The 27,404-nt window shown below is 39.9% G+C and overlaps 4 protein-coding genes across 29 annotated transcripts in view; 1 reads left to right on the plus strand and 3 right to left on the minus strand.

Moving 5' to 3' along the window:
- The first annotated feature begins 422 nt into the window (after window positions 1-422).
- LOC117586312 lies at window positions 423-11,402 on the plus strand. Its single transcript, XM_034276296.1, has 2 exons — window positions 423-1,975; window positions 11,382-11,402. Exon 1 carries the CDS (start codon window positions 537-539, stop codon window positions 1,944-1,946), a length of 1,410 nt encoding a protein of 469 aa, XP_034132187.1. The 5' UTR covers window positions 423-536; the 3' UTR covers window positions 1,947-1,975; window positions 11,382-11,402.
- On the minus strand, window positions 2,157-5,553 carry LOC117586311 (myb-like protein P). The gene is made up of 3 exons (XM_034276294.1): window positions 3,609-5,553; window positions 2,995-3,545; window positions 2,157-2,937 (listed from the first exon to the last, which is right to left on the minus strand). Exons 1-3 carry the CDS (start codon window positions 3,884-3,886, stop codon window positions 2,264-2,266), a joined length of 1,503 nt encoding a protein of 500 aa, XP_034132185.1. The 5' UTR covers window positions 3,887-5,553; the 3' UTR covers window positions 2,157-2,263.
- Window positions 6,047-11,409, minus strand: LOC117586313 (tropomyosin-2). Of its 2 annotated transcripts, none has more exons than XM_034276297.1 (4): window positions 11,275-11,408; window positions 7,790-8,440; window positions 7,545-7,722; window positions 6,047-6,264 (listed from the first exon to the last, which is right to left on the minus strand). In XM_034276297.1, the coding sequence occupies exons 2-4, from the start codon at window positions 8,381-8,383 to the stop codon at window positions 6,182-6,184; spliced, it is 855 nt and encodes a 284-aa protein (XP_034132188.1). In that variant the 5' UTR covers window positions 8,384-8,440; window positions 11,275-11,408; the 3' UTR covers window positions 6,047-6,181. The 2 variants fall into 2 exon arrangements, with proteins under 2 accessions (XP_034132188.1, XP_034132189.1); XM_034276298.1 differs by lacking the exon at window positions 6,047-6,264 and adding an exon at window positions 7,158-7,254 and having other exon boundaries at window positions 11,275-11,409.
- Window positions 11,410-13,276: 1,867 nt separating this feature from the next.
- LOC117586309 (tropomyosin-2) overlaps window positions 13,277-27,404 on the minus strand; it is a 30,758-nt gene continuing 16,630 nt past the window's right edge. For 2 of the 25 annotated variants that reach the window (XM_034276281.1, XM_034276284.1), the window contains 6 exons: window positions 26,292-26,409; window positions 22,951-23,021; window positions 21,327-21,402; window positions 21,080-21,142; window positions 18,616-18,685; window positions 14,384-15,188 (listed from right to left, as the gene is read on the minus strand). In XM_034276281.1, the coding sequence (XP_034132172.1) occupies window positions 14,434-15,188; window positions 18,616-18,685; window positions 21,080-21,142; window positions 21,327-21,402; window positions 22,951-23,021; window positions 26,292-26,409 (1,153 nt within the window). In that variant the 3' untranslated portion in view covers window positions 14,384-14,433. Of the gene's footprint in view, window positions 13,408-13,468; window positions 13,883-14,246; window positions 15,189-15,542; window positions 16,311-17,951; window positions 18,094-18,615; window positions 18,686-20,404; window positions 20,468-21,079; window positions 21,143-21,326; window positions 21,403-21,950; window positions 22,022-22,950; window positions 23,022-26,000; window positions 26,410-27,404 lie in introns of those variants that run through there. The other 23 variants (XM_034276283.1, XM_034276272.1, XM_034276289.1 and 20 more) reach the window with 21 other exon arrangements.

The raw sequence follows: 27,404 nt of genomic DNA on the forward strand, positions 1-27,404 counted from the left end.
AGCAAAATCGTTATTTTTATAATCAATCCAATAAAAGAAGTCATGAAGAGAAGCCCAATCTTGTGGCGAATGTATTGTACAATCGTAGAAAATTGTAGTTCCACGGCTGAGAGTCTAAGTTAGATGGCATTATTAAAGAGAATATTAAAATCGAGTAAATATGTCATTGACAGAGACCGATTAACCTTCTGTTGACCAATAAGTGTTTAAGTGCAAACTAAGAAATTAAAGAAACTTAAAGATTTTTAACGCAGTTAAGCCGTATTTATTAGTGGCTGCAATAAACATTTACAAGCAGTTTTATTTCGCAAAATTTGGCAAAAGTACTTACCTATTTAAAATTTGGGGGTTCAGTGTGTTAAGTTTGAACAGTCACATGCAATCCTATTCCCTGTAGCGATTAAATACCAAAAAAAAGAATTAATAAATAAAAACAATAAAAATGTTTTGCGAAAGTAATGGCAAAAACTGAAAACGGCAAGTGAAGTCAATTCCATTGATGAGTAATCCAACCACGCCCAGGATCCCAAACCAAAATGACCGGGGACTTTGGCAACAGTCAGTTCGTGTCGAATAACGCGAATGCCAGCTGCAGTGCATCCCGTTGGCTGACGGAGGAAGTCTTCAAACTGATCGATGTTGTGCAACGGGATGAGGCCATCTACAATCCCAGGCACAAGTATTACTTCTGCCGCCCGTACGTGGAGAACTTTTGGAGGGAGGTCGACCTGAAGCTGGAGAAAAATCCCGGCGCCAGTCTTGCCAAATGGACAAATTTGCGCATTTCGTTTCGGCGAGAGTATACCAACTATCTGGAGGAGAAAGTTCCTCCCTGCTGGTCGTACTTCGATCGTATGTTCTTTCTGCATCCGTATCTCCGCAAGAAGCATCAGCAGCCCAAATCGCTGGACACCCAGGTGCAGGACGCCCTGGCGCATCTCTCCAGCCTGTCGAATCGCATGCAAAGAGAGCGCACCGTGACCACCATCGGCACCACCACCAGCAGCAGCAACACCAACCAGCCGACACCCTCGTCACTGCAGAGTCCCCAGCCGCAGCCGCTGGACAACTATTTGGACTACTTTGACGAGAATGAGCAAAATAATTCGGAGCTGGAGGACCTCATGGAGGAGGAGGGACGCAATCGGTACCACAACCAGCTGGACAGCAACGATATCAAGTCCGAATGCGAGGAGCCGGTCGATGAGTTCGACCAGGAGACCCCAGACCATGACGAAGACGAACACGAGGATCATGAGATGCATAAAATTGCACCCACTTCCAGTGTGGCGGCGGCTGTGGCTACCTCGACCGCGGCCGAGGCACACAGACGTTATGGCGCTCAGCAGCCACACAACAGCAATCGGATGCATCATAATCGCCTCCAGATACGCGCCTACCAGGACGAAGGGCGTGGCAGTCGTCCACGCTCGCAGGAGCTGCCAACGCCCGCTGCAGCTGCTCCAGTTTCAGGAGTCAATTTCCCTGCACAGCCCACGACTCATTTGAACATTTCCTTTGTACGTCCAACGTTTAGCAAGCCCGTGGATCTAGTCAGCACCACAACGCACAGCGGCGGAGCTGTTCCAGGGACTCTCGCACCATCCGATATGGAACTACCAACTCCATCGAATTTAGCCACTGGAGGAGCTACACCCATGGTGGGCACAATGGCCAGCAGCAGCAGTGGCAGTGGCTACATGAGCCAGCGGCATCTGCACAACCATCATCAGGCGGCGCCGTCGCTGCGCCTGGAGGCAAACAACTCGGCTGGACCGGTAGCGAATGGAGGCGGCGGCGTGGATTTGTGCGACTGCAAGACCGATTCCGATGCCATGTTCCTGATGAGTCTGCTGCCGGACATACAGAAGCTGAATGGGCGCGATCGTGGCAAGATTAAGATTGCTTTCCAGAACATACTGCAGGACTATCTATATCCAGACTAGGCGTGGCCATAAGTTACGATCTCTCTCCAGAAACACAGTCGTTGCTCTGTGTACAATTTATGTTTGCTTTTTGGCTTTGTGAACCGAATGCGGCACAGCCGCAGAGGTTTCCCTTTAGGTTATTTAGACCTTCCCTTCACCCATTCAAGCTTTGCTGTGCAGCACAAAGTATCCTTAAAACGTTTTGAACACTATCAACTATGTTTTATTTAAGTGTATAGATATTTATAAATATTTAACGTTTAACACAAGAATAAATTCATTCGAAATTTACGTTTATATATGGCTAGAAAATTAACTAGAAGTGCCAGTGCCTATCACATGTGTGAGTCAATTGTTCCATCGAAGAGCTTCAGTTCGCGGGATATCTTCTTGATCTTGTTATCCAGCGTCTTGTCCTCGTGCTCACAGATGTAATAGTGCCTCGAAGTGCACTCCTGGCCATAGTACACGTAGCTGTGCTTGCCAGCATTGTAGCTCAGCCGCAGACACCGACCCTTGCCCTCGATCTGCACTGTGTTGTTGAGCACATCGCTGCTGCTGCTGCTGCTGCTGTCCTCTGAGGGCTCCTCGGCGCTCTCCACTAGATTGGTGGCCGTGGCATTATCGCTCTTCTGTGCCATGGCTATCGATGTGAGATTCGTGTTGGGATTCACAGGCTTGGCCGAGTTGGACCAGATCCACAGCAGACCCGGGTTGAGGCCACCCAGCCAGTAGTCGCGTCCCCTGTGCGTCGGCTGATTCAGCAAATAGGCCATGATCTCCTCGTTCTCCGAGACCTTCTCGAACTCTGCCAGATGCGAGTTGAGCGCCTTGCAGGCTGAATTGGCTGTCTTCCAGTTTACCTGCTGCTGGCTATTGATGTAGTAGCAGTTGTCGCTGATGCGCGTGAAGTTCGTGGGACAGGGATCCTTCACCTCCTTCTGATTGTTGCCAGCCATCAGGTAGTAGATCAACTGCTCTGAACGACGCACGCGACTCTCCAAGTAATCTGAAAGCATTTTAGTCATGGTTTATGGCTGAAAGGGAAAGTTTTCGCTTGACTTACCAACACGATAGACCAGCTTCTCGATGGCACCCAGCAGATACAGATCATTCTCGGACACAGCGCGGAATGTTGTCGGCTGGCCACTGCCCTGCAGATGCTGTTGTTGCTGCTGCTGCTGCTGCTGCTGCAGGGGCACTGGCCGCAGATGCTGCTGCTGTGGCGGCAGATTGGGATTGGAATTGCCTCCCCCGGAGCTGCCACCAATGCCAAAGAGCTGCTGCAGGAAGCCTGGCTGCTGACGCTGCTGTTGTTGTTGTTGTTGTTGTTGTTGCTGCTGTTGCATGTGCTGCTGCTGCTGTTGGTGCAACATTTGATTGGTCATCGGCCGGAACTGAGGATTCACAAGGGGACTCTGACTCTCCACGGGCTTGCGCAAATGCGGCTCCAGCTCCACAGCCTCGCCTATGCGGCGCGTAATGTAAATGTTGTTCCCGGGTCGCTTGTAAGCCGACGAATGATAGTTGAGGGGTCCATTCATGGACATGCTCATGCCCATATCCCCGCCACCCATATACGGCAGATCCTTGGACGTGCGCTGGCTGCTGCTTTGGCTGTAAGGAATAACGGTCAATTCCGAGGGTGATCTCAGGGCAAACCTATGGGGAAACACACACCTCAAAACATAATCTTGGAGAAACTGCGACCAAATGGGAGCGTCTGCGTCCGCCTCCACCTCGGTAAGTGATTCATTCGCGTATTTTTGCATATTTTCACCATCGCTGCCATTACATAAGGCAAACGATGGCCCATGGGCCAGAAGGCATAAAAATACCAGGTAAACAGCAGCTCCAAGCCGAAGCCGAAGTCGAAGCCGAAGCCGGATGGCTGTCTGTTTGCTAGCCGGTGACATATGATGGCCTGGCTGATGACACGCACTGTTTATATGATGCATACCCCTCCGGAGCACTTGGCGATTCGAGTCGCGATTCGCGCGCGGGCCACAAGCACTTTCGATTTTGATGCGTTTTCCGTGCGGTTAAAGCTGCCTGCGTTGTTGTTTCGTTTCTGACTGAATGAAGACTGAACCGCAGTTTGAGCTGAACTTCAGCTTGGTCTAAAGCCGGTCGTCTGAGTCGCTGTCAATGGCCCATGGCAATGGCCCAGACTTGTTGTGGAGAGCCGCTCGCCGCCGCTGCTCACTGAGAAATGCAAAAATTTCACTTTCTCCTTCAGTTCGGGCTCTTTACAAATGTAAGTCATTGGGCCTGGCCTGACTGGCTGGCTGACTGTTTGTAGAGTGTTTATTTCAGTCGTTCCGTAGCTTTTTTAGCCATCAACACGCCCGCTTTTTGACATACTCATGGACTGGCGACTTTGCGGCACTATTTGCACTCCATTAAATTGCTTTCATTCAGACTTAGATAATTGTGGGTCTAGTGGGGAGAGACAATCAATGGAAATGAAAATGTATTCATTATTTTGGTTTACATTTAGATGTGGACAGCAGTTTAATGGGGTATATACGGGAGGGGTATCTGTTTTTGTGGGCCTAAAATTCTCTTAAAAATTTACACTATTTATGAGAAATATGATCTAGTTTTAGTTTACATATATTTGTATTATAATTATGACTTTCATTTAGAGGTAAAAATGGTCAGGAACATCTTTTCTTATTTCTGTTATAAATATGTTTGCTTTGAGAACAAATATTGAGTTATTGCTTTTATTGTTAATTAATTATTAAAAGTTCCGATTCTAGTCTTTGCTTTGAATCAACAAACTCTGCTTCATAAAATAGTAAATTATGGAACGGATTCGCCAATTCCAAACTTCAGTTCCTCAGTTCAAGTTCTTTAGGGAAAGTTTCTATCATATTTACCCAATCTCAATCCCCTTTCATAATCAACGCATTATATTGCTTATATAAATCATGACTTGGACATTATAATGTGCAATTTAATGCGCCACTTAAAGTTTTAATAACTATTTTATGGAACTGCGAAAAAACACTAAAAAAAAAGAAAGAGCTACGAGGAAAGAGAAACACATTACAGAGAGCCAAAGGGGGAATTAAAGCCGCATTAATATGAAAGGTGAATCAATTTGGCTGACAGACAGACAGACAGAAGCGACAGACCTCCATTTTCATGTCAGCGTTACCTGGATTATTGATGGTCATAGCTACTGCCCACATCGAGCAAAGATCTCTCGAAAACAGAGTTTACCCTGAAGATATGAGTACACTCGATATCATATGTAGATCGTTATATGTATATCTTAGCTTTCGTTATTCATTACTTTGACAATTAGCGCGCATGTTAACGATGTTGCAATGAAGGCCTCCGTTTTGGTGGCTTGTCTCTTTCGTGTGATCCGTGATCGGATCGGTGATCCCATTTGCTGTTGCTCTCAAGTGATGACGCACTTTAAGAGTTTTTGGGTTTTTTTTTTGACTCCACTTCAAATGGGGCTTTTCCCAAAAACAAAGAAAAGGTAACCAAAAAACCAAAAAACTTTTGCATAATCAGCGCTGACTTCGACTTTGACAACTTCTTTCTGTTCGATTTCTGGCCAAGAAAATTAAATCAATTTTTTCTCATTAAAAGCAAACATCAAACATATAATTTGTTTTTTTTTTAGCAAATTTTTTATAAATTTTTTTGTATACTTTTTTTGGATTTTCTTTTGTTTGTGTAATTTAATAATATAAATTCAAATTTTAAGCAAAAAATCATTCTCAACAGCAACTATCTCTCTCTCTCTCTCTCTCGCTTATTGTGTGTCCGCTGTTTGCTTTTTTTCTTCTCTTAATATTTTTAAAAATTTGTTTTAAAAATAAAAAATAAATATTCGGATGCGCTGGGTGGGAATTAACTATTACTTTCTGCTGCTCAAACGTGGATTATTCTACTGCTGACTCCTTTGACTATTTTATTGTTTTAAAAAATAAAAAATAACTAAATTAATTTTGTTGTTTTTCTCTTTGGTTCTGCTACTATCAATGCTGGTGTTGTTGTTATTTATTTATTAAGAAATATATAGATTTATATAAAGAATTTAATACACAATGGATGTTGTTCTTGGTATCTGATGGTATCTGGTTTGGATGTTGTTTTCAAAATCATTTTGAGATATTCGTTGAATTTTAGTAGAGTTCCTTCTCCTCTTGTTTCTGCTCCGTTGTTGTTATTGGTGTTGGTGTTGATGTTTCTCCTCGTTGTGGTCCCAGGCTCCCGGGTGGGGTTCCTTAGTATCCAGCCAACTCGGCGAATGTGGAGTCCATTTCGTCGGCAAGAGACTTGTACCTGTCCTTGTTGATGCCCAACTCGTCTGTGAATTGCAACAAATGAAAGGTAGAACGTTAGATCATCAGTTGGTATTCAATGTGGAGCTTGCAACATTAAAATCGAACATAGAACACGGGTCAAACCTTCCAATTGGTTGATTTTCTTTTTGTAAGTTTTAGTGGCGCGCTGTTCTGGCAAGCGTTTTTTGAAAGGTTTCTTGGGTTATTTTTTGCAGCATTGTATGGGAAAGGGGTCTTGGGAGACAGGGTATGTGGGGGATTCTATAGGGGGTATTCTACGGGGCATCTATGATCTAATATCTATCGAATCATTGCTGTCTTTGCATGAGAGAATGAGCAAAAACCTAAGCGAAAAATCAATTTGTGCATCGGAGTAGAATGATTTTGGGACTTTTAGAAGTTGATGAGAAACAGATTGGTAGAGAGAGAGAGAAAGAGACACCGAGATACGAGTGTATAAAGAGAGAGAGACAGATTGAGAGTCTCGTTTTGTGTCCGGGTGGAGTAGAGTAGAGGCAAGACAGGACAAGACAACGTGTTCATGCCACACAAAAACAAGGAAAATCGTTTGCTCATCAGTATAACCATCACACATACACATCACAGCAACAAATATTTTGTACATATAGATAAATTCACCTGGTGTGTTGAAAGCATAATTAACTACAGCGCTGCAACTGGTATTTGGGTATTGATCTGAACTTATTTTTACAGTGTACTGGATTAAGGTCGTGGGAAGTTGTATAGCGGGAGACTAAACAAATTATTTACAGTGTAATTCTGTGACAGAAAATGTGGGATAAATACACTGATTTCTGTCTGGAGGCAGGGATATAATTGATATAGTAAACTGTAGGCGGGGTGGTAATCTTTTTTGAGGGCACGGGTAAGGGTTCTGTGGGGAGTTCTGTGTTTCGTTTTCTTTTCTTTTTAATATCCAGTAAGTTCGGCAAATGTCTGGTCCAAATCGTCGCAGATTGCTTTGTACTTTTCCTTCTCATTGAAGAGACGGTCTGCAAAAGGCATTTTGTTGTTTTGTTCATTTATATACAAATATATATACATATATATAGAGAGAGAGAGAGAGAGAGATATGGGGTTTATGGGGTATATATATTACATCAATTAATGTAAGCAGAGTATTAATTAATTATTATTAATAAATATTGAGAAACAGATATTAATCCGTTTGGTGATATATACAATGCGAGCATTAGTTGAAGCCTTCAATTCGTACAGCAACTCATTGAGAGATATCTGAATCTGATTGGTAAATATCGTGGAATGTGGAGCGGAAACCTACCTTCTAGCCTGTCGACCTCCTTCTGCAGGCGCTTCACTTGCTTCTCAGCGTGCTCAGCGCGCTGTTCGGCCTCCTTCAACTTGATGGCCAGGGTCTTCATCTCGCGCTTGAATTCCTCCACACGCTGGTTGGCCTTCTCCTCGGACACTTCCAGAGATTTCAGGGAGTTGCCGACAACCTACAAGAGAGCAACAAATTCGTTAGTGGCAGAGAATTAGCCCAGAATTTGGGTGGACGGAACCCACCTTCAACTCCTCCTCAAGCTCCATGATCTTGGCCTCGCCGGAGCGGACACGATCCTCAGCGACCTCAAGTTCATCTTCAACGAAGGCCAGCTTGCGGGATACCTCATCGGACTTGGTGTCGGCATCCTCAGCGAGCATGCGGGCCTCCTTCAGCTGGTTGGTCAGCTGGTCCATGCGCTCCTCATCCTGCTGGGAGCGGTTCTCCAACACCTTGCACATACGGTTGTTCTCATCGGCCGACTGTGTGGCCTCCAGCAGCTTCTGTTGAGCGGTGGTCGAGCGTTCCTCAGACTTTTCCAGATCCTCCTCAATCTGTTGCACCTTGCGGTTCTGGGTGGCAACCTCAGACTCGGTGGAGGTCAACAGTTTCTCCTTCTCCTCCAGCTCAGCGTTGGCCTTCTCCAGCTGCTCCTTGGCGGTGACCAAATCGACCTCCACCTGGACGAACTTCTTCTCCAGATCGCGCACTTCCTCATTGAGTTTGTCGGCGCGGGAGTTGGCATCCTTCGCTTGATTCTCGCAGGTATCTGCCTTGTCAATGGCATTATCCTTCTCAAGCTTCATCGCTTGCATCTTCTTCTTGATGGCGTCCATGGTGTTTGTGTTTTTTGTTTGTTATTGGCTTAGAAGGGAAGAAAACTGGAAAAAGCACTGCAAAAAAACGAATTTAAGGAATTTCGGTTAGATATATTTGATGGCTGTTTAAAGCTGATAAATTGTTTAGTTTTACTTGATATTATAGCAAGTTTTATATTTAGATATGGCTCCCATTTTTGCTTCCCAAGTTTGAGTGCTTAAATGTTAGAGAAACCATCAAAAAGTTGATTTTTTTTTTGGTCCACAAATGTTCCCTTATTTATTTTTATGAATGATGTAGATGTGGTCAAAAAAGTATCCTCATTGGTGATTAAAACCATTAAAGAAGAGTCTCTTAAAAGTCTGCTGATAAGCACATTTCTTTTTATATTTTTCATCAGTCTTTAAGTTGAATAATCCTTTAATTTTCATACCCTGAATGAGAACTAAACTGTTGTCAGAGTTCAGTCTCATCTAGAGACAATATAACAAGCCAGAGGAGTAACGGCCATAAATTTCTTTGAATGGCTGAAGGTTGGCTTTTTGTAAAGGCAACAAATGAGCGATCAAAATTCTTAAATTTTCGTTTTCGAAGAAGTTTTTCCCCATAATTATGAAGTGAATACATAGACATAGATACCCATAATTTATGAATATGAACATAAAAATATGTATACATAATTACTTCTGTGATATTTCACTTGACACCTAACCAATTTCCCATACCACCGATTCCACACCTGAAAAATGCATTTGAGTATTTGGAATGTTTACTCGAAACACTCCAGGCGCATTCGAGATCGCTTCATCTACATACATACATATATCCATATCAAACTATATATCCACAGGCGTTTAATTATACATTCGGTGTATATGTATCTTGGAAATAAATTGAAAATTTAAATGTAAACACATTTTGTTTGTCGGAGAGCATTTATAAGCTCTAACGTAATTTTTCCCATTTTTCCATACGCCCACTCTGAATCCGAATACCCGGACGATGGCTATGGCTATGCCAGTGGCTATCGCTGTGCTATATATTTATTTGCTGCACGATTCTGAAGGTTTAAAAATAAACTTTATATGCTTCTGCATGTGAAAAATATCCGTGGACTGGATACACAGACACGCATCCATGGGCAATGCTTTTTTGGACATTGTGTGCTAAATGTAATTCTAGAGTTTTGCCCCTACCCAATATTTCGAAATACACACTCAAATATATATGGGGAAATACATATAGAGAGAGAGGGAGATGCCCAGAGATTGCAATTTGAAAAGTTTTCAATTCTTTGGGGTCATCGGATGTGTGGGTGCTATAGGTGTATTTGTGTTCCTGCTGCCAGAAGTGGGACAAAGTCATTTATGTTGTAGTTAGCTGCTCTTTTGGAGGTCTTTCGATACTTATGACTTGGCTATAGATACATTTGTGGGGAAAGGGAATATAGGGAAGCTCTGGAAGTGTAGCAGAGGTTTATGGAGAATATTAAAAGGTGTTTCTGTATGAGAAGTGGTAAAAGATTTATGTGCAGAAAGAATGTTTTTGGTAGCGGTAAGATGTAAAAACTAGTATTTAATCGAGGAAGTACATAGACAAGATCTGAGAACACATTACTAACTAATCGTAGCAGATAAAAAGAGCAGAACGGAAGGGATTCTGGTAAAACTTAAAGCCAAGTCTTGGACTAGTTTCTTTAGTATGATTTATAATTAAATGATTGGATGATTTTTCAGCTAAAATATTAGGAATAATATTCCAAAAAATAATCTTTCGTTCAATTTAAAATCAGACCATTTTCATCTAAAAGAATAGACAAATTTTTGTTGGCCTTCGAGACCAAGAAAAGCCTTCATAAATGGCAAGAAAATATTTGTTCGAATTCCGTGTGGGTGGCAGCTACATTTATCCACTAGTTCAACATATATACACCGATATGTATCTGTATGCTATAGATGAATATATTTATGTATCTGCTGTACATCTGTGAATTCTCAATTTCTAATAATTTCCAAAGAAGCTCTCTCCTTCTCTCTCTCTTTAGCCCAAAAACAAACTCAAGGATAAATACAAAAATATTTCGATTGCCTTCGTCTTTTCGCTGCTGTTCGTTCGCTGGGATCACAAAAAGCTTGAGGAAAATGAGCGAATGAGTGTGGAGAAGAGGAAAAGCTTTTTCGTCTAAGTTTCCACTAAAGTTAAAAATAAATTGCGTCCGTATGTGTTTGTGACAGGCAGGTGTCTGTCTGCAGTTAATTTTAAAGAGTTTTTCTAGCGGAAAATGCTTGCTCTGTGTGTGTGAAAATTGTGCGTAGTGTGCATATGTATATGTGTCCCATAGTTGAGAGGAGCTTTCCCCCACATGTGTGTGCAAAACACACACACACAAACATCATGGTTGTGTGCATTGGTGTGCCGTCAGATTTAGTTACAAAATTCCTTATAAGCGAATTTTTAAAATGTCCGAGAAAATCATCAAAGAATGTGAAGATTTGAAGATTGTATTTTATGGATATTCTTCAGCGGAATTTAATTTGTTGCGAGTTTCCTCTTTATTGACTTTTAATCACTTGGGTTTATGCAGGTTCAGTTTAAATTTGCGTCACTCTGTGAACTATTTTTATAACATTTGTTCTTGTTATATTTAACCATTTATTTTTTTCGTTCGGATATTATTTGACACATATACATATGCACATTGGTTTTCATTTGGAAAAAGCAATTGTACATTTTCTTTGCTTGAATGCATTTCGATGCAATGCACTTTTCACTATACTGCAGGTTATTTCTTTTGGTTATTTTTGCATGGAAAATACCAATAAATGATCAGTTATTTTATTTGTATTATATATTATATATTGGTGTTAATATTCTTTTTTGTGGTGCAAAATCCTGGCGTGAGACCAACCTTAGCGTTTCAAACACACTATACGCTGTCGAAACCCCGAGAACACTGATGCTGACCGACTCGCTTAGCCCAGAAAGCGACCCCAAGAATCAACGCAAGGCAACGCGCACACACACACACACACATACGGATTTGGGGGGCCCACACCAACGCAGTATTGAATAATTTTCCTCATTTCAAAATTTCCCATTAAAAATCAAAGCGTAAAAGCGCTTTCACAACTTACGGCAGCACGATCGACAAAAATTTCCCTTAGAATTTCCCTCCTAAAGCTGTGTGCGCATGTGTGAGTCTGCGCTAGCGCTCTCTCTCATTTCCGCTCTCATTTTTCCCTGACTGCATTCGCTCATCGTGAAAATTATGCGTTTTGGTTTCTTTCTTCCTTTACTCAGAGAATTTTCATAGAATGTGTGTTTGTAGTGGTGTATCCGTCAGAATCTACAGTCTAAAAATAGCGCATAAATATTCGATGCCTTGCCAACGGCAAAAAGAAAAAAGAAAGAGCATGTCTAACAAGATGAAAATCTATTTTCACGCAGAAATAAATATTGAGAAATTTTTGGAATTTTGATCAAAGCTACAGAACAGTCGTTTCAGAAGTCTTTCAACTGCAGACAGCGACACAATACCCGCCCAATCGGATTGCTGGAATATTGAATAGGTTATATGTTTCTACATATGTAGAACAATTCATTCATTCATTCTTATGAAAAATTACTTATATTCATATACTCAAGTGGTTCGCCTAAACTTTTCTAGTACATTCCCAAAAAATAATGGCTAGAACCTTTGGATACTCATACAGATTTAGTGTTCCTCTGTCATTAAGTGATTTGATGTATAATTCGGATTAACTGGAAAAATTGTCTCTTGAGACCGATCGTTAGCTACAAGCTATACTACATTCTATTTTGAGATTTAATCCCAGGGTTATTTTCATGAAATTTCTTCAGAATTAACGATTGATTTATAGTTTCCGAAGTTTAACAAAAATTGGCTCATATTATGAACAAAATCAGTTCAGAGATGTATTCGATCCGATGTCTTTTTATTAATTTTGTCCAATTTTAAAGAATGTCCCAGACTGTAATTTCCAAGTATTCTTCAGTTGCATTTTAATGCAGAGTAACTTTCCAAGACGAGTCGATGAGCAATGCCTATTAAAATCTGTTCGAAGTAGTTTCATCTCCGTAATATTTTCGGGTAGTACGAAAACAAATATTGTTAATTTCCTAGCTTTCGAGCTCTGCTATGAAATCAACCCATTAAATAAAAAAACTTCTTATTATTTTTATATGCAAAAAATTGTTTCTCTTTATTGATCAGAAAAATATTGAGAAATAAACCACAGTATACATTCATACTCTTACTCGTACATTGATTTATTCGATTTGCATGTTTTATAGAATTATAAAAGCTATGTCAAATTTGTAAATTTTATTTATATATTTCTCCCTTTATATTAATTATTTTTGGTATTCATTTTTCATACAAAGGCCGTAAACATTTTCTTAGATACATTTTGCATTCTGCTAGAAAAACTCAAGCAATGAGGGAAATGAACAGAAAAATTGACATTTTGCTTAGGACATGAAGCGCTATGGAGCTTTATATATTGAAGATAATTTTTGTGGGTATTCGATTTAGACTGGTGGGTTGAGGGGTTCATTACAAAACTTCGTTAAAACTATCAAGCCGGAAAATCAATTAAAGAGAGACAAGGCAGTGTTTTCTTCACACAACTCTTACTGAATGCTTCGTTATATTTATACTTTGTTTATAAAATGTAATTGCTCAAAAATGTACTTTATTGTAACACTTTCGGTCTTAGTTCATAGAGTAGGATGTTATATCTATGTATTGTATGTAAATTTGTTTTGGAATGCTTAGTTGAAGAAGGGTCTTGAGTGTAATGCTAAAAATAATTTGTATATCGGACGTCGAAATGCTTTCAGACTCCATTTTTTGTTGTTTTGTTTTGTTGTTTGTAGATCGCAGGCTGCATTTGCTGTTGTTCTTGTTGTGGTTGCTTTGTGTATCATCATCTTCTTTTAGTTTAGTAGCTGTGCAGATCGGCATACTCCAGTTCCTGGGCAATAGTTTTGTACTGTTCCTTACCTTTGCTAACCTCATCTGTGATGGATTGATAGCAGCGGAAGAAGAATCAAATAAAATGAATGCCAAGTGGTTAATATATATTTTTATGGTTGATTGCATTTATTGCTTAGTTTGGATACAAATAATAAATAAAAATGTTTGAGTTAAACAGATACACAATAGTTTTTAATGATTCCTCATCGTCATCTGCAGGCAAAATCAATCTACACAAAAGTATACACACACACGGAAATCAAAAGTACGGCTACTACCGATAACAAGGCTACGGAATACAATAGTGCGCCTATAACTATGCTACAGTAATAAAAACAATCGATAGGTGTGTGGTGGTGATGGTGTTGTTGGCAAAGTGTTGAAAGATTTCGCGCTGAGCTGGAGGAGGTCGTAGTCCGTGGTCGGTACGCTTATTCCTTGAGGATGAGCTCGACGAAGGCGGTGTCGAGATCGTCTCCAATATCCTTGTAGCGCTCCTTCTCCAGGACAAGGTCGTCTGTTTGTTGAAGTGATTGATAAATCATAAAAAAACGCAAGAATAAAAAACACAAGTTAATAAAAATATACAAAACAAATACAAATTACACTCAAAGTGGGGGACAAAGACCTGACAAAAACTAACACCTGGATTGGGGGTTGAGGGAAAGAATAAGTCTGCACAAATTAAACCATAATTACCTCGCTTTTTGGGTCAAAATTAAAATAAAATGTAGCAGCGTTGGAACTGCTTGTCAGCAGCATTGTTGTACACGCATCGGCAAGGCAGTGCGCGTGTTGGCTAGCTGTTAATTTCGGAAATCAAAATGGTAAACGGTAAACGGCAAACAAATAAAACAAAGCAGTGCTTAAAAGGCAGCTTCTGGTTTTTGCAATGCTTCGATGAAATGAAATTTTTAATTATAAATCGGATTTTCAATTAAAAATGTCTCAAAAACGTGCTCAAAATTAAGTGTATAAAAGCAGGGCAGCATTTTGTAGCAGGTTGTTGTGTCTTTGAGTTGTACGCAGCAGATTCTCTTGAGGACAAGCATCGGGGCAATGGTCGGCTTAGGCTGGTGGCGCTTCGGCGGGAGCAGCCTCGGCGGGAGCAGCTTCGGCTGGTGCGGCCTCAGCAGCTGGAGCAGCCTCAGCAGCGGGAGCAGCCTCCGCTGCAGGAGCAGCCTCAGCAGCAGGAGCACCCTCAGCTGGAGGAGCAGCTCCCTCAGCGGGAGGTGCTGCTCCCTCGGCAGGTGGTGCCGCTCCTTCGGCTGGTGGTGCTGCGCCCTCAGCCGGCGCGGCAGGTGCTCCACCTTCGGCCGCTGGGGCGGCAGCAGCAGCCTCTCCCTCGGCAGCTGGAACGGGCTCTGGCTCCGATCCCGGTGGTGGCCCCTCGTAGTTCTTGACATACGGCACCTCGGCACCCTCTGGGGGCAAATCGATCGAGTACTCGAATGGCGGTGGTGGTGGTGGTGGAGGAGTGGGCTCCTTGGGTGGTGGTGTAGGCAACTTGACCGGCACAGGCGCCTCCGCTGCAGCCTCGACAAGGGCCGGATCCAAGGTGGCAGGATCAACACCCGCAGCCAATGCTGCGGCCAGAGCATCAGCGGCTTCCTGCTTGGCCGCTGCTACGGCCGCCGCTTCGGCCTCGGCCTTGGCCTTTGCTTCCGCAATGCGAGCCAGATCCTCCTCGGTGAGCTCGGGCGTGGGCGGCTTGGGGTTACGCGGGTTCCAGAAGGGCTCCAGGCCCACAATCACATCCACGAACGCTTCATCGAGGCTGTCGTTGATCAGACAGTAGCGTTCCTTCTCAACGATCATTTCATCTGCAGATATCGATGGTTGTCGGCACGGCACGAGGCATGCGATGTGGATTTTGTTTGGTGAGAAAAGCAAGACAAGCGATGGAGTGGTGCAAGATCGATGGAGGATAGATAGAGAGAGAGCGTCGACAGCGAAAGAGAGAGAGAGAGAGAGAGAGAGAGAGAAAGCGTGTTGGAAAAATAAAGCATGTGAGAAGGAGGCAACAGAAACGAAAAAACTAAAAATTAAACTTCAATCAAGTTGAATAATCAATGGGGGAGCGGGAGTGGGTGTAGGAGTTGGAGTTGGAGAGGAGGCGCACAGGAAGAGGGCGGTTTATGTTAGTGAGATTCGGAAAGGAAAAACACATTGGCCAGTTCATTAACGGCGACGAGATCCTTCTAGAGAGATCCTTGATCTATTTCATCACTTTAGACAACAAACAACATTTCAGGGTTTGCTTTAGGCAGGTGGTGCCTCAGCGGCAGGAGCAGCTTCGACGGGTGCTGCTTCGGCAGCGGGTGGTGGCGGTGCCTCGCCTGCAGGTGGTGCAGCTGCGGCTTCTCCTTCAGCTGGTGCTGCAGCAGGTGGCGCTGCGGCTTCTCCTTCCGCTGGAGCTGGAGCTGCAGCGGCAGCAGCTTCCCCTTCAACGGGTGGCACAGCAGCAGCTTCTCCCTCTGGGACAGCCGCCACTGGGGGCAGCATATCGCCCGGCTCGGCATTCTTCACGTACGGCACCTCAGCACCCTCTGGGGGCAGATCGATCGAGTACTCGAATGGTGGTGGTGGTGGTGGTGGAGGAGTGGGCTCCTTGGGTGGTGGTGTAGGCAACTTGACCGGCACAGGCGCCTCCGCTGCAGCCTCGACAAGGGCCGGATCCAAGGTGGCCGGATCCACACCCGCAGCTAGTGCAGCGGCCAGAGCATCAGCGGCTTCCTGTTTGGCCGCTGCCAAAGCTGCCGCCTGGGCCTCGGCCTTGGCCTTTTCTTCCGCAATGCGTGCTATATCCTCCTCGGTAAGCTCGGGCGTTGGTGGCTTGGGGTAGCGATCGTTGTAGAAGGGCGGCATGCCCATCAGCTCAACGAAGGTCCAGTCCAGGCTGTCGCCAATGAGGGCATAATGCTCTTTCTCGACGATCGTCTCGTCTGGCATTGGGTTGAGTGGTTTGGGGTGTGGTTTAGTGGTTCATTGGTTAGTGGTTGCCGCATGGCGGCGGGCGGCAGCATCAGCGAAAGTAGAAATTCGGATTAGAGCAGAGTCAGAGTAGGAGATCGCGTGCGATAGAACCTTCAGAGGCCGATTGTAGGGTCAAGGCACATACAGAGGATCGACAGAGGAGGACACTCAACGTTGGACGATGGCACGAAGTTTCGTGGGATTAGTTCTGGATTGTGCATATATTTTCTTGAAAAATACTTTATTTGTGCAATTTTGCAGCAGCATGGATTGTATTGTAGTTGTATATATGTATGTAGTATATGTATGTATATCGTATGTGTATGCATAGGTATATTTGTATATTAAAATATAAATAATTAATTTATGTAAATCGTAAGTAAATCGAATTTAAATTGTTTTCTCTTTTTATTTTAATTGCCATCTTTGTGGGCCCCCATCTGCTCCCAGTTTGTATTTTGTTTTGGGATATATATTCAGAAGAATCGGTAGAATGTTGGAGTTGGTTTTTTTGTTGTTTTGTTTTATTTTTCAAATAAAAGAAAGGCGCTACCGGAAAATCGGCAAACGCAATTGCAATTGGAATGGATTGTCGCTCCTAAAGTTTTGTTAAATGTCTCGAAATAATTGTAATTATAGTAAAGTGTGTGTGTGTGTGTGTGTGTGTGGGTGGTTGTGGTGTGTTTGTGTGGTAGGCGTGGCGGCAAAACTTAAAAGTAGGCAAATATTACACAACGTTTTGCAAACATTACAATTTGTTTAAATAATGTATAAACAATGTATAAACATTAGCATATATATTAATACAGTTAAGCGCTGGCGACACAAAATACAAAGTTCTTTTTTTACTTTTCTCTTTTTTTTAGCATATAGAATGTACTTCACTTTCTTTAAATATAAATAACAGCGTTTTGTTTGTCTCTCTATTTAAAATAAAATACACATAAACTAAGAAGAAGGCGGCAATGCATTTCGTTTGTCCAAGTTGTCATTTATAATCATCGTAATACACAAACAAAAACAATGTTAAAAAAGGGGTAGCAAAAGCATGTTTAAAATAATTGGGAAATAAAACATCTACTCTACGTTTAAATCGTTTGTCGAAAGTTACTAAAATGTCAACCCAAAAAAGGAGTTTTAAATATTGCAACAGTGTTGTAAAGGCATCTTGGATAAATTTTGATTGGAATGTGCACAACGTTAGTGCACACTGGAAAACGCTAGCTGCCAGTCACAGCGTCATTTTGGAATTGAAATAAATTGGAATGCGCTTGCTACTACGTGGTGAATGTCTTGTTTTTCGCTTCTTTCGTAACTGCTTTTCTTTGCGTTTATGTTAAATATTTAACGCTATTTTTTTATATTTTTTCTTTCGTTTTTTTGTTTTGTTTTGTTTGCTTAGCGTTTTTGTCCAGAGTTCTATGGAAAGATGGCGTCAACTCTGCAATTAGAAGACACTTGGCGGCCTGGGTGTCTGTCTGGCTCAGTGTATGCATTGGGGTGGTGGTGTAAATGTGTTTTGTTTGTTTCTTTTTCTAGTATTTAAAAATGGAAAGCGCCAGTTTGGTGTGTGGGTTGGTGTTGTTGTTGTTGAGGGGTGGCGGTGTGTATATAGTTTTGACGTCAAAGCAGGCAGTTTAGTTAATTTACACAAGCAAATTAGATGAATTTACATGTTCTGTATGTCATGTAAAGTGTTCTCCATTTCCTCCTGCAGCAGTTTGTTCTTTCCGCGCTCATTCAGCAAGTCATCTGGAGGGCACGCACAGTTTTGGTTTGTTTGTTGGGGGTTTGACGGTACATGCAGGCGGATTTACAACAAAATTTGTTTTCGTTTTTTTAGCGAGCGAGCGAGCGAGGGTACAAGCAGCGCAAGTTGTATTGTTTTTGTTAAGCACAACATTAACAACAAATAATATATGAAAAATAAAAACAAAAATACAAATAAATTAAGTAATGTTTTTTTTTTTTTTGGATAAACAGCAGAAAAAATAAAAATAATATTTCAAGGGATTGTACATAAGAGACACTAAAAATTTCACCATGGATCACAATTGGTACTGGATATTGGAATGAGGAAATTAATTTTGATCCTACTTATAAATAATAATAAAGAACTATTTGAATAAATTTCAGTTAACTAATATAATCATTGTGATTTAATTTGAAATACTGCTAAACAGGTTTTGGAAATATTCAACTATGTACATTTCCATGGCTAAGTTCTCTCTTAGAGCCTCAGTAATATATGGATAAATTCTTTGGCGGACATACCTTCGAGCCTGTCGACTTCCTTCTGCAATTTCTGAACGGAACGTTCAGCGAACTCAGCGCGAGCCTCAGCCTTTAATTTTTGGGAAGGAGGGAAAAGAGTGTTAAATGTTTATATTAGTAAAAAGTTGAATATTCAGTGGGGGAGTAAATAGCAACAAAAAGTGGCTGGCAGGCATGGGTTAAAGGACAACACAAATTTCCCTTTAATCCATACCTGGCAGACAAGTAAAATTCTGTGTACTGGGGAAATTTGCCCCGAGCAAAAAGAATTTACAAGCTAAAAGCCAAGAAGCTTCCCAAATATGCTACCAAAACCAGCAGAAAAATAACGTATTAAAAAATAAATGTAGATGTCAGAATGAACATTAGACAAGATATAATAATGATTTTGTGAAATTGGTTATGCAATAAAGTTAGATAAAAGTAAAACAAACATTAAATTAAACTTCATTCGATTAACACTTAAAAAATCGCTCATTTTTATTCGACTAAAATGCTTACAAAACTTAGTCTTACGCTTTTGTACGAGTACTATTTAGGGGTTTTTAGACAACACCTAAATCAGACAAATTAAATATCATTAAGGAAATATTGGAGTGGAATGTTGGTTCAACAATTGATTACTGCTAGAGGAGGCTACGCAGTCACTGCATGAAAAAAAAATTGAAACTGAAAATGCTGTTAAGATTATTTATTTGTCTAGAATATCTACGCTCATCGATTGACTCATCACTTCTTTAGGCGCGACTTACAGTTTCTACATTTAATTTGAACTGTATGAGCTCCTGTTCGTAATATTTCTGATTGACGCGTGCCTAGACATCGGGAGAAATACAACAAATAATGGTTTATAGTTTATAAAAAATAGATCCATTTCATTTCACGTACATTTTTGGGAGTTTCTGTGTGTGTTTTATAGAGGTGTGTTTGTTGGTTGGTGTTTTTGTGTGTATTTTGGGGGGAATACTGTATAAAATATCTACCGAAATTAGATATCTTTAGGTTTGAATTAATTTTGATTTGTATTTAATTTGAGGCTACACTAATCAGGCAGTAGAAGTAGAAAAAGTGTTGGACAAAAACGTTCTCATTGGTGGAATTACAGTGTTGGCTACCAGCCAAGCATGAGCAGGAAAAACAGTGTTGCAAGACCATGATGACTACTAACCAAGCAGTGGAGTGGTGTTGTAAACCTTCTACTTGTGTTGCATAACCACGACAAGTGTTGTAAAACATTGACTATTAATCGAGTTGTAAGTGGTTCGGCTCTATTCATCATCTGTCAATTACTACCACTACAACAAGCAGTAGAAAGCTGAAGTATAAGTGCTGGAAAAATATTTTCCTTTTTTGCACAAAAAGTTGTTTTCAATTTTGAACAAATGTACACACACACGTCTGACGAGAGGGATGACACGACATAGAAATACTTGCCCATGGATGTACGCTAAATGTATCGCATATATACGACATTGATCTATCATTTTGTATAATTTTTCAACACTTGTATTGCCATTTGTTGTATTTTCCCAAAGTGCTTTTTTGGTTTTTATTTTTGGTTTATAAAAAAGAAAATATTAAATGTCGAATTGACGAATATGTACAACAAATTTAAAATTGAGAATAACGATTTGTGCAATTCAATATTTTCTTTTTTGTTGTTTGTTTGTTTTCTTTCTTTCAGTTAAGAGCTTTGTATTACTAAAGCTAGTCTAGAGTTACTCTTAGTTTAGAAGCGTTTTTGCCAACACCAGAGATATAATTCATATATTTCGACTCTGCATAATACCTCTTTCAGAGAATGATCCAAGACCTTGATTTGCGTTTCAAAGGTCTCCTCTTTTTGTGTGGCCTGGTGTTCAGTGTTGGAAAGCGTTTTGTTTATTTATTAAAAAGCATTTTTTGTTGAACAAAAATTAATAAACAATATTCATGCAAGCATAAATCAGTGGTCAGTGTTGGTAAACATCCAGCAGGTGCGCAAATTAGAATTTGTTTTTTTTTTTTGCATTTTTTGATATGTTTTTTTAGCAGCAACATTTAACGAAAAACATAATATGAAAATAAGAAATAAAAGAAAATGTAAATTAGTAATCAATAAAATAAATACAACTGATTGATCTGTAAACAAATATGTATAAATATCATGTCGGTAGACATTTTATAAGAATTATTAGTACAACAACAAAATGAAAGACTGGAAACTCTGCGTAGTACAATAGTTCCTGTTGAGGGTCTTTCTTTTTGGGAGGGGATTGACTGTCTGGTGCGCCCCTCCCTATAAACTTTGTATAGTATAAGTCAAACAATAACGAGAAACAACAACAAAAGAGATGTTTATTTATATATATAATCGCTGGTTTGGAACACTCGTTTTGAGCGCCTTGGATCTGGGAAATCCTCTTTGCTTTTTGGCCACTTTTTGATGCGAAGGCTTTCTTCTTTTCTTTTGTTTGATATCTACCTCCTTTAGACGAGTGTTCAGGGTCTTGATTTGGTTCTTGTATTCTTCCTCACGTTGGTTGGCCTATTTGTTTTTCGTATCGTTTTCGTTGTTGTTGTTGTTGTACATTACGGGGCAAGTTTTTTTGAGTATTTCGGGTTTGTGGGGAAAATTCAATATAAATATTTAAGAAACATTGATTCAAATGATTTTCATCACAAGTTTTCAAATGAGTGATTAATTTGGTGAAAAAAAGACAGATACTGACCTTCTCCTCAGACACTTCCAGGGACTTCAGGTTGTTGCCAACCACGCGCAGCTCCTCCTCAAGCTCCACAATTTTGCTGTTAGACGTTAGAGAAATGTTCATTAAATATTTGACAAAATAATCAAGTGTGGGGAAAAAAGAGAAGAACAACTCATGCAATTGTTAAATATAAAGGTTTTTATTTTGTGCGGAATTTATGCCAGTGGAAAAGAGAGGTTGACTTGAGCTACACTTCAATTTCGAAATAAAATCTTGTGACTGTCCGACTGGAGGCGATGCTGCCACCGACCACAGTTGGATGGCCAAGAGATTCCACAAGAAAAATAAAGCGTCAAATCATGTTGCCAAGGTCTGGCAAATATTTTTGTAATCACAACAATTGTTTTTGGACCGGACCGACAGCATCTCCAGACGATTTCACTTTTTTGGCATTTCTGTTTCGTTTTGGTTATTTATAAACTATGGAAATTATAAATAAATATTTGTCCATCGCTGGCATAGATTCCGCACACAAATAAAACCAAAGTAAAGTGTGTATTATATTTAACGAAATGCAGTTAGTACACAAAAAAAAGACATCAAAGATAGAGAGGCGCAGTGGCTGTGTGGTGGCATTGGACAAACCTTTCGCTGAGCTCAACTTTTTCCTCGGAACGCTCCAGATCCTGTTCCATGAGTACAAGTTTTCTGGCAACCTTCAGACGTGGGCGTAGGTGTAGGAGTAGCAGCAGGGCAGCGCAAGGGCGTGGCAAGGTGTTAGCACGGGCATTGTATTAATGTACACACACACAAACACACACAACAACGGCAACAAGGTGTTTATGTGTTTGTTTTTTGGCATGGGTTAGGGAATGGCAATAGAAAAAATGTTGTCATAGATTAGTCAAGTGTCTGGCTTGGACGTTGGGAATGTTGGTAACAAAAATGTGAATACTGTGCAGGATCATTCATGATTCATGATACAAAGAGCTAAGAGGTGCAAATTTTTTTCCATTTGCTCTTTCTTTCACTGTGCTTTGGATTTACAGTTAGGTGGATAGCGAGCGTGGTAGCGTGAGAGGTGGCACTCTCACAATGCACACTGCAGTCATTCAAGGTAGAGGGAGATGCACAACATCACAGAAGAGAGCGCTGGTTGTGCGCTCACTAGGTAAGCTCGTCATAGCACTGCTTACATATTAAGCACTGCTTAAATGAGGCCTCAACTGCATTTGTGCATGTCCCCATTAAAAATGTCCCTTTCGAAAGAGAAATAAGGAAATTTGAACCTCTTTGCCTTGCTTTGTTCTTTGTTTTCTGTGCTTTGTTTTGTTCTAAACTACAAAACATGCTTTTAATATACACAAAATTAGATGCCAGTGTATAGAATATTCACATTTTGTAACCAAACAATGTATTAACATTTATGCAAAAAGCTAGCTAGCTAAAAGAAAATAAACACAATAGAAAAATCAAACTTTAAACTGAAAAATGTAAAAAGGGATATATTTATATATGCAATAAACGGCTTTGAGGTTAGGTTTTGCGACAATTTCAACATTGTTTTTCATTAATATTAGAAACAGGAAACATTTTTGTAACATATTTAACGTTTATTTGGTATAAATGTAAACTTAAAACGTACTTTTCACCCTGTTCGGCACGTTCTTCGGCACGCTCCAAATCAGCTTCAACCATCGCCAATTTACGGGCAACCTTTTCTCATAGACAATTCATTTACAATTCGTTTGATGGATTGTGTGTTGGTTTCGATATAATACAAGATATTTTGTATGGCATATACAGGATACACAGGAGAACGTATATAGAAAATGTATTAAATTTCATGTTTTTGGTTTTGGTGTTTTTACAAGTACATAAAGCGTTGAGATGATATTCTGGTTAGATTTGTTTGTTCTTTGAATGTAATGTATGGTTTTGGTGTTTCGCCTAAAGTCTAATTTAGTAAACAACAAAACAAATTGTTTAATTTAATTGTTATTATTTTCTTGTGTTTGTGAATGGATTTCCTATAAAACTTGTGCTTTCCGCGTGTGTGTGTCTTTTAAATCATACGATCCAATGGTGTACTATAATCACATCTTCTTAAATATTTTATTGCATACAAAAGGTATACTGAGTAGTGGGTTGGATTGTATTAATACCTTTCGACGTTGTTGTACATTTCATGGAAAGGTTTTTTGGTGTTTTATAATCCCTTTCATCCCTTCCTGACTTAACATGAATTTTTCCTTTCCTTATAGCAATTTAGCAATGTAATCTTTTTCCTGATGAAATTAGCGACCTAACATTTTATGATCTCCCTTTTGAAAAAATCTCAGAATTCCCTTGGGAACTCCTTGGGAATAGTTCTTCGACAGATAAATTACTTTTGACTCGAACTGTCAATTTTGCCAAGGGAAATTAGAATTCAGAATTGATGAAAACCTATGTTTTCATCTACAATCCCAAAACCTATCAATCCCATAATCATAAATATGAAAAATCATTTATTTAGAGGAAATTATTACCAACTATAGCTAAACATTACATTCACTTTATTTTTCCAAAAGATGCTTCATTAGAGAAAGGCGGAAATCAGTTAACCAATTTTGGCACTATTTGTTTATGGAATTACCAAATGCTGACTACAAAATTAGCCAATTTCCTGCATTGACGTATGCAAATAGTTTCCAGGAGGGAAGTGAGAGCGTTCCACAAAATGAATCAGAAAACGTGAATGCAAGGTAACTGAAAGTGTCGTCAGATCTTTAAACGGAAAAAGATATGGTGTGGAGAGGGCGATCGTTGGTTGGATTCATTCCACGCACATTTCTGGCCGCTGATTCACTGTTTTGAGTACTTCCCGCCACATGCGCCGAGACTCTCTCTCCCTCAGAGCGAGGGTCAAGTGGGGAGCAAAGCATTGCGTTTGGGATTCATCATCGATCGTTTTGGCAACATTTACAGAGGGATTTTAGCTGCTTATGTCATGGGGCCCACACTTTATGCTGCAGTCGAGCACATTGGCCATATTGGGGAGCGGCCTTCTCTTATCAAAAGTTTCAGTTAAACAAACTCACACTCTCTCGCTCTCGTTTTGCCAGTGCTTTTTTGCCTTTGTTTTCTGGAGAAAGATAAGGAAGCCACAAAGGCAAAAAGTGAGGACGTAGACATTGAAGCTTATCTGCAGGCAATGGCCGTGTATCAGTTAACAATTGGTTTATTTAATCGATTTCTGACAATTGACGTGCGAAACACGTAAGCAAAAATAAACTCCAAGAGAGTTCTCTTTTAGAGAGAAGAAAGTAAACATCCTTTAATGGCAAGAATACTAAAGATTTAACATGAAAAACGATCTATATCCATGGCAGTTTCTGGAAGATCAGATATTTCTGGACTGTGGTTAACTGAACTTGGGGTCAGGTGTATTTTTCTTAAAGAAAAATATCCGCAATCGAGGGTCAGACATGTACTTCTCGATGAAGATCTGTAATTTCACGCTTTATCAAAGAATTTAGAAATACAATTCAGATATATTGCCCTTGAAGAAGACTCTGTGAGAATACTTGGCAATCCATACATAAATTGAGATCTCCAGCAGGAACAAGTGGCTTCTTCAAGGAGAGCTGTACAGGACAGGCAAAAGGAATCTCTCTTGGTTCCCTTTAATTTCCTGAAAAATAAGCATGTTCAAGCACCATCTGTAAAATCACTGCATAGCATGGCTTCATAAGCAACAATTTTTAATCATTTTATAAAAGAAAGGCTCCTAAATATACACCTTTGAATTAATTTCCATTTGATTCTGATTAAGCTGCAGAAGACTACCAACTTCTAACTTCATTTATATGTTGCTTCCTATCCCTTAAACAGTTAAACCTTTCCACCATAATATTCGTAGAGAAAATGTACAACAAGTCGTAAAAGCTAAAAACATTATCTGCTCCCAAAAAGACCAAAAGTTAGTTTTCTTTTATGCTGCATTCATATATGTATTTTATAATATATATATTTGTATATAATTGTTATATAAACTTTAATTTGCAAAAATATTAAATCAAAAATTATTAAATGAATTATTTTTTTGGGTTTTTTGTTGGATTATTTGTATAATTAATTGTTTTATATAATTTTGAAATGATATTAAATAATCTTTACAATTGTTGCTTTTTGCAAATAGAAATATAAATCAAATTAAAATTGCAATTTTAATTGAAATAATCATCAAAATATTTGCTTCTGAAGCTCCTTTATCTCTTTTCGAAGAGTAAATTAAGGACGATAACAAAAGTACACTTGGATTCTGTATGGATATCGCTTAACAATTAACATAATTTACAAATAAAAAGACACACACATGTGGGGGCTCCCCTTCTGGAAGAGGGATGATATTAGGAGTCTCATTTGTTCATCAAACATCTCATTGGATTGTATGTACATCGACTAATACATCAGAATCTTTACATATATTTATATATTGCATATATATTATTGTGAGGCAACGGGCAGGCGTTGCATGCCTTGGATTCTATAGCTATAGCTGCCCTTCAAGCATCATTCGTTACTATATCATCATCATCATCGTCATCATTGAATCGATTTTAAGCACAAGTTTTACGTATCAACACTCGATAGTTGATTCCTGTGCCAAAATATATTGGTTAGACCCGCTTTAAAGGGTTCTAATTTCGTTTTTGTTTAGATCCTTTGGCAAAGGAATCAAAATCAAGTGTCATTATTGGGGGGATTATTGTTGTGTTCATGTTCGTGGCTTGGGCTTGTGGAGGATAAAGTTGAAGTGATCTTCGCTTCACCAACAGCAGCAGGTGCAATAGTTCTGGATGCGTTATTGTTGTTGGTGCTATTATTATTAGCATTAGCATTTGTATCGATATTGTAACTGTTACTGTTGTTGTTATCATTATTATTATTTTGTTTGCTTATTAATGTAGAAACAGAAGATAAATTGGTTTTTAGCTGCACCTCATCGTATTTCTTGTCAGCCTCCTCAGCAAGGAAACGCGCTTCCTTCAGCTGATTCTCGAGAGCGTCCATGCGTTCTTCATCGGCAAGGGCGCGATTCTCAAGAATCTTGCGAGCCCTATATATATTTGTGTTTTTGTTTTCGAATACATATAGGTCCCATTTAGCACACCAATGTGTTGTTTTCGGTAACGACGACGACCAAGCCCATAGAAGACAGTGACCAAGTTGTTAGCGATGATTTAAGTATTGTTTTTTCATTCATTCCGTCATTGGAAGAATCGTAGTTGTTTTTTTTTTTGGTACAGCCCCAAAGGATAGATAGAGAGTGTGAATCGAATCATTCGACGTCATCATCCACATCGTTGCGTGTTCGATAGTGTTGTTGTTGTTAAACGTTAAAGTTGTTGTTGTTGTAGTTGGTTGTTGGTTGTTATGACAAACAGATGGTTTAACAAACACAGTTGAGGTGGTTTCACAAATAGATAGAATTGATTTTGTTTTTTTTGGTTTTAATGATTTTTGTTGTTGTCGTGGTTGGTTCAGTTATAGTTGTTGTTGTTTTGTTTGTTGTAAAAAGAGAGACAAGAATTTGTTGTTGCCAGTTGAGTTTTAAAGTTTCGGATTTTGTCAATCAAATAATTAACAAATATTTTACAGGGAATTAAAGACGGTGGTGGGGGAGACAGTACATGGAAAAGCTAAAACAATGGTGGGACATTCAAATTTCACATGGAATGAAGGAAATTCATTGATGGATACACGGGATTTTTGCCAATAAAATCCCTTAAAATAACGATTGACTGGAATGGAGTAAAATGGAATGAAATCTTCCACACGTGTGGAATGTGTCGCTATTGGCAGCTCTAACCGTTATGTTTCAGACTAATAATCTAGACTAGTCTCTAGATTATCCGCTATTGATCTAGATCAAGAACGTTGGAAAGTTGGAAAGAGTTCAGCTGTCATAAATCATTGTTTTAGCTTCTCCAAACAAACATTACAAACATTTGGAAGGGGTTTTCTTGTTGGTGAAGGGGGTCATTTTTTTTACAGACATAATTGTTTGAACAGCCATTTTTACTAATCGACTACCATAAGCTTATGTAGGAC

The sequence above is a fragment of the Drosophila guanche genome, unplaced genomic scaffold (genome assembly GCF_900245975.1).
Source record: "Drosophila guanche unplaced genomic scaffold, DGUA_6, whole genome shotgun sequence".
NCBI lineage: Eukaryota > Metazoa > Arthropoda > Insecta > Diptera > Drosophilidae > Drosophila > Drosophila guanche.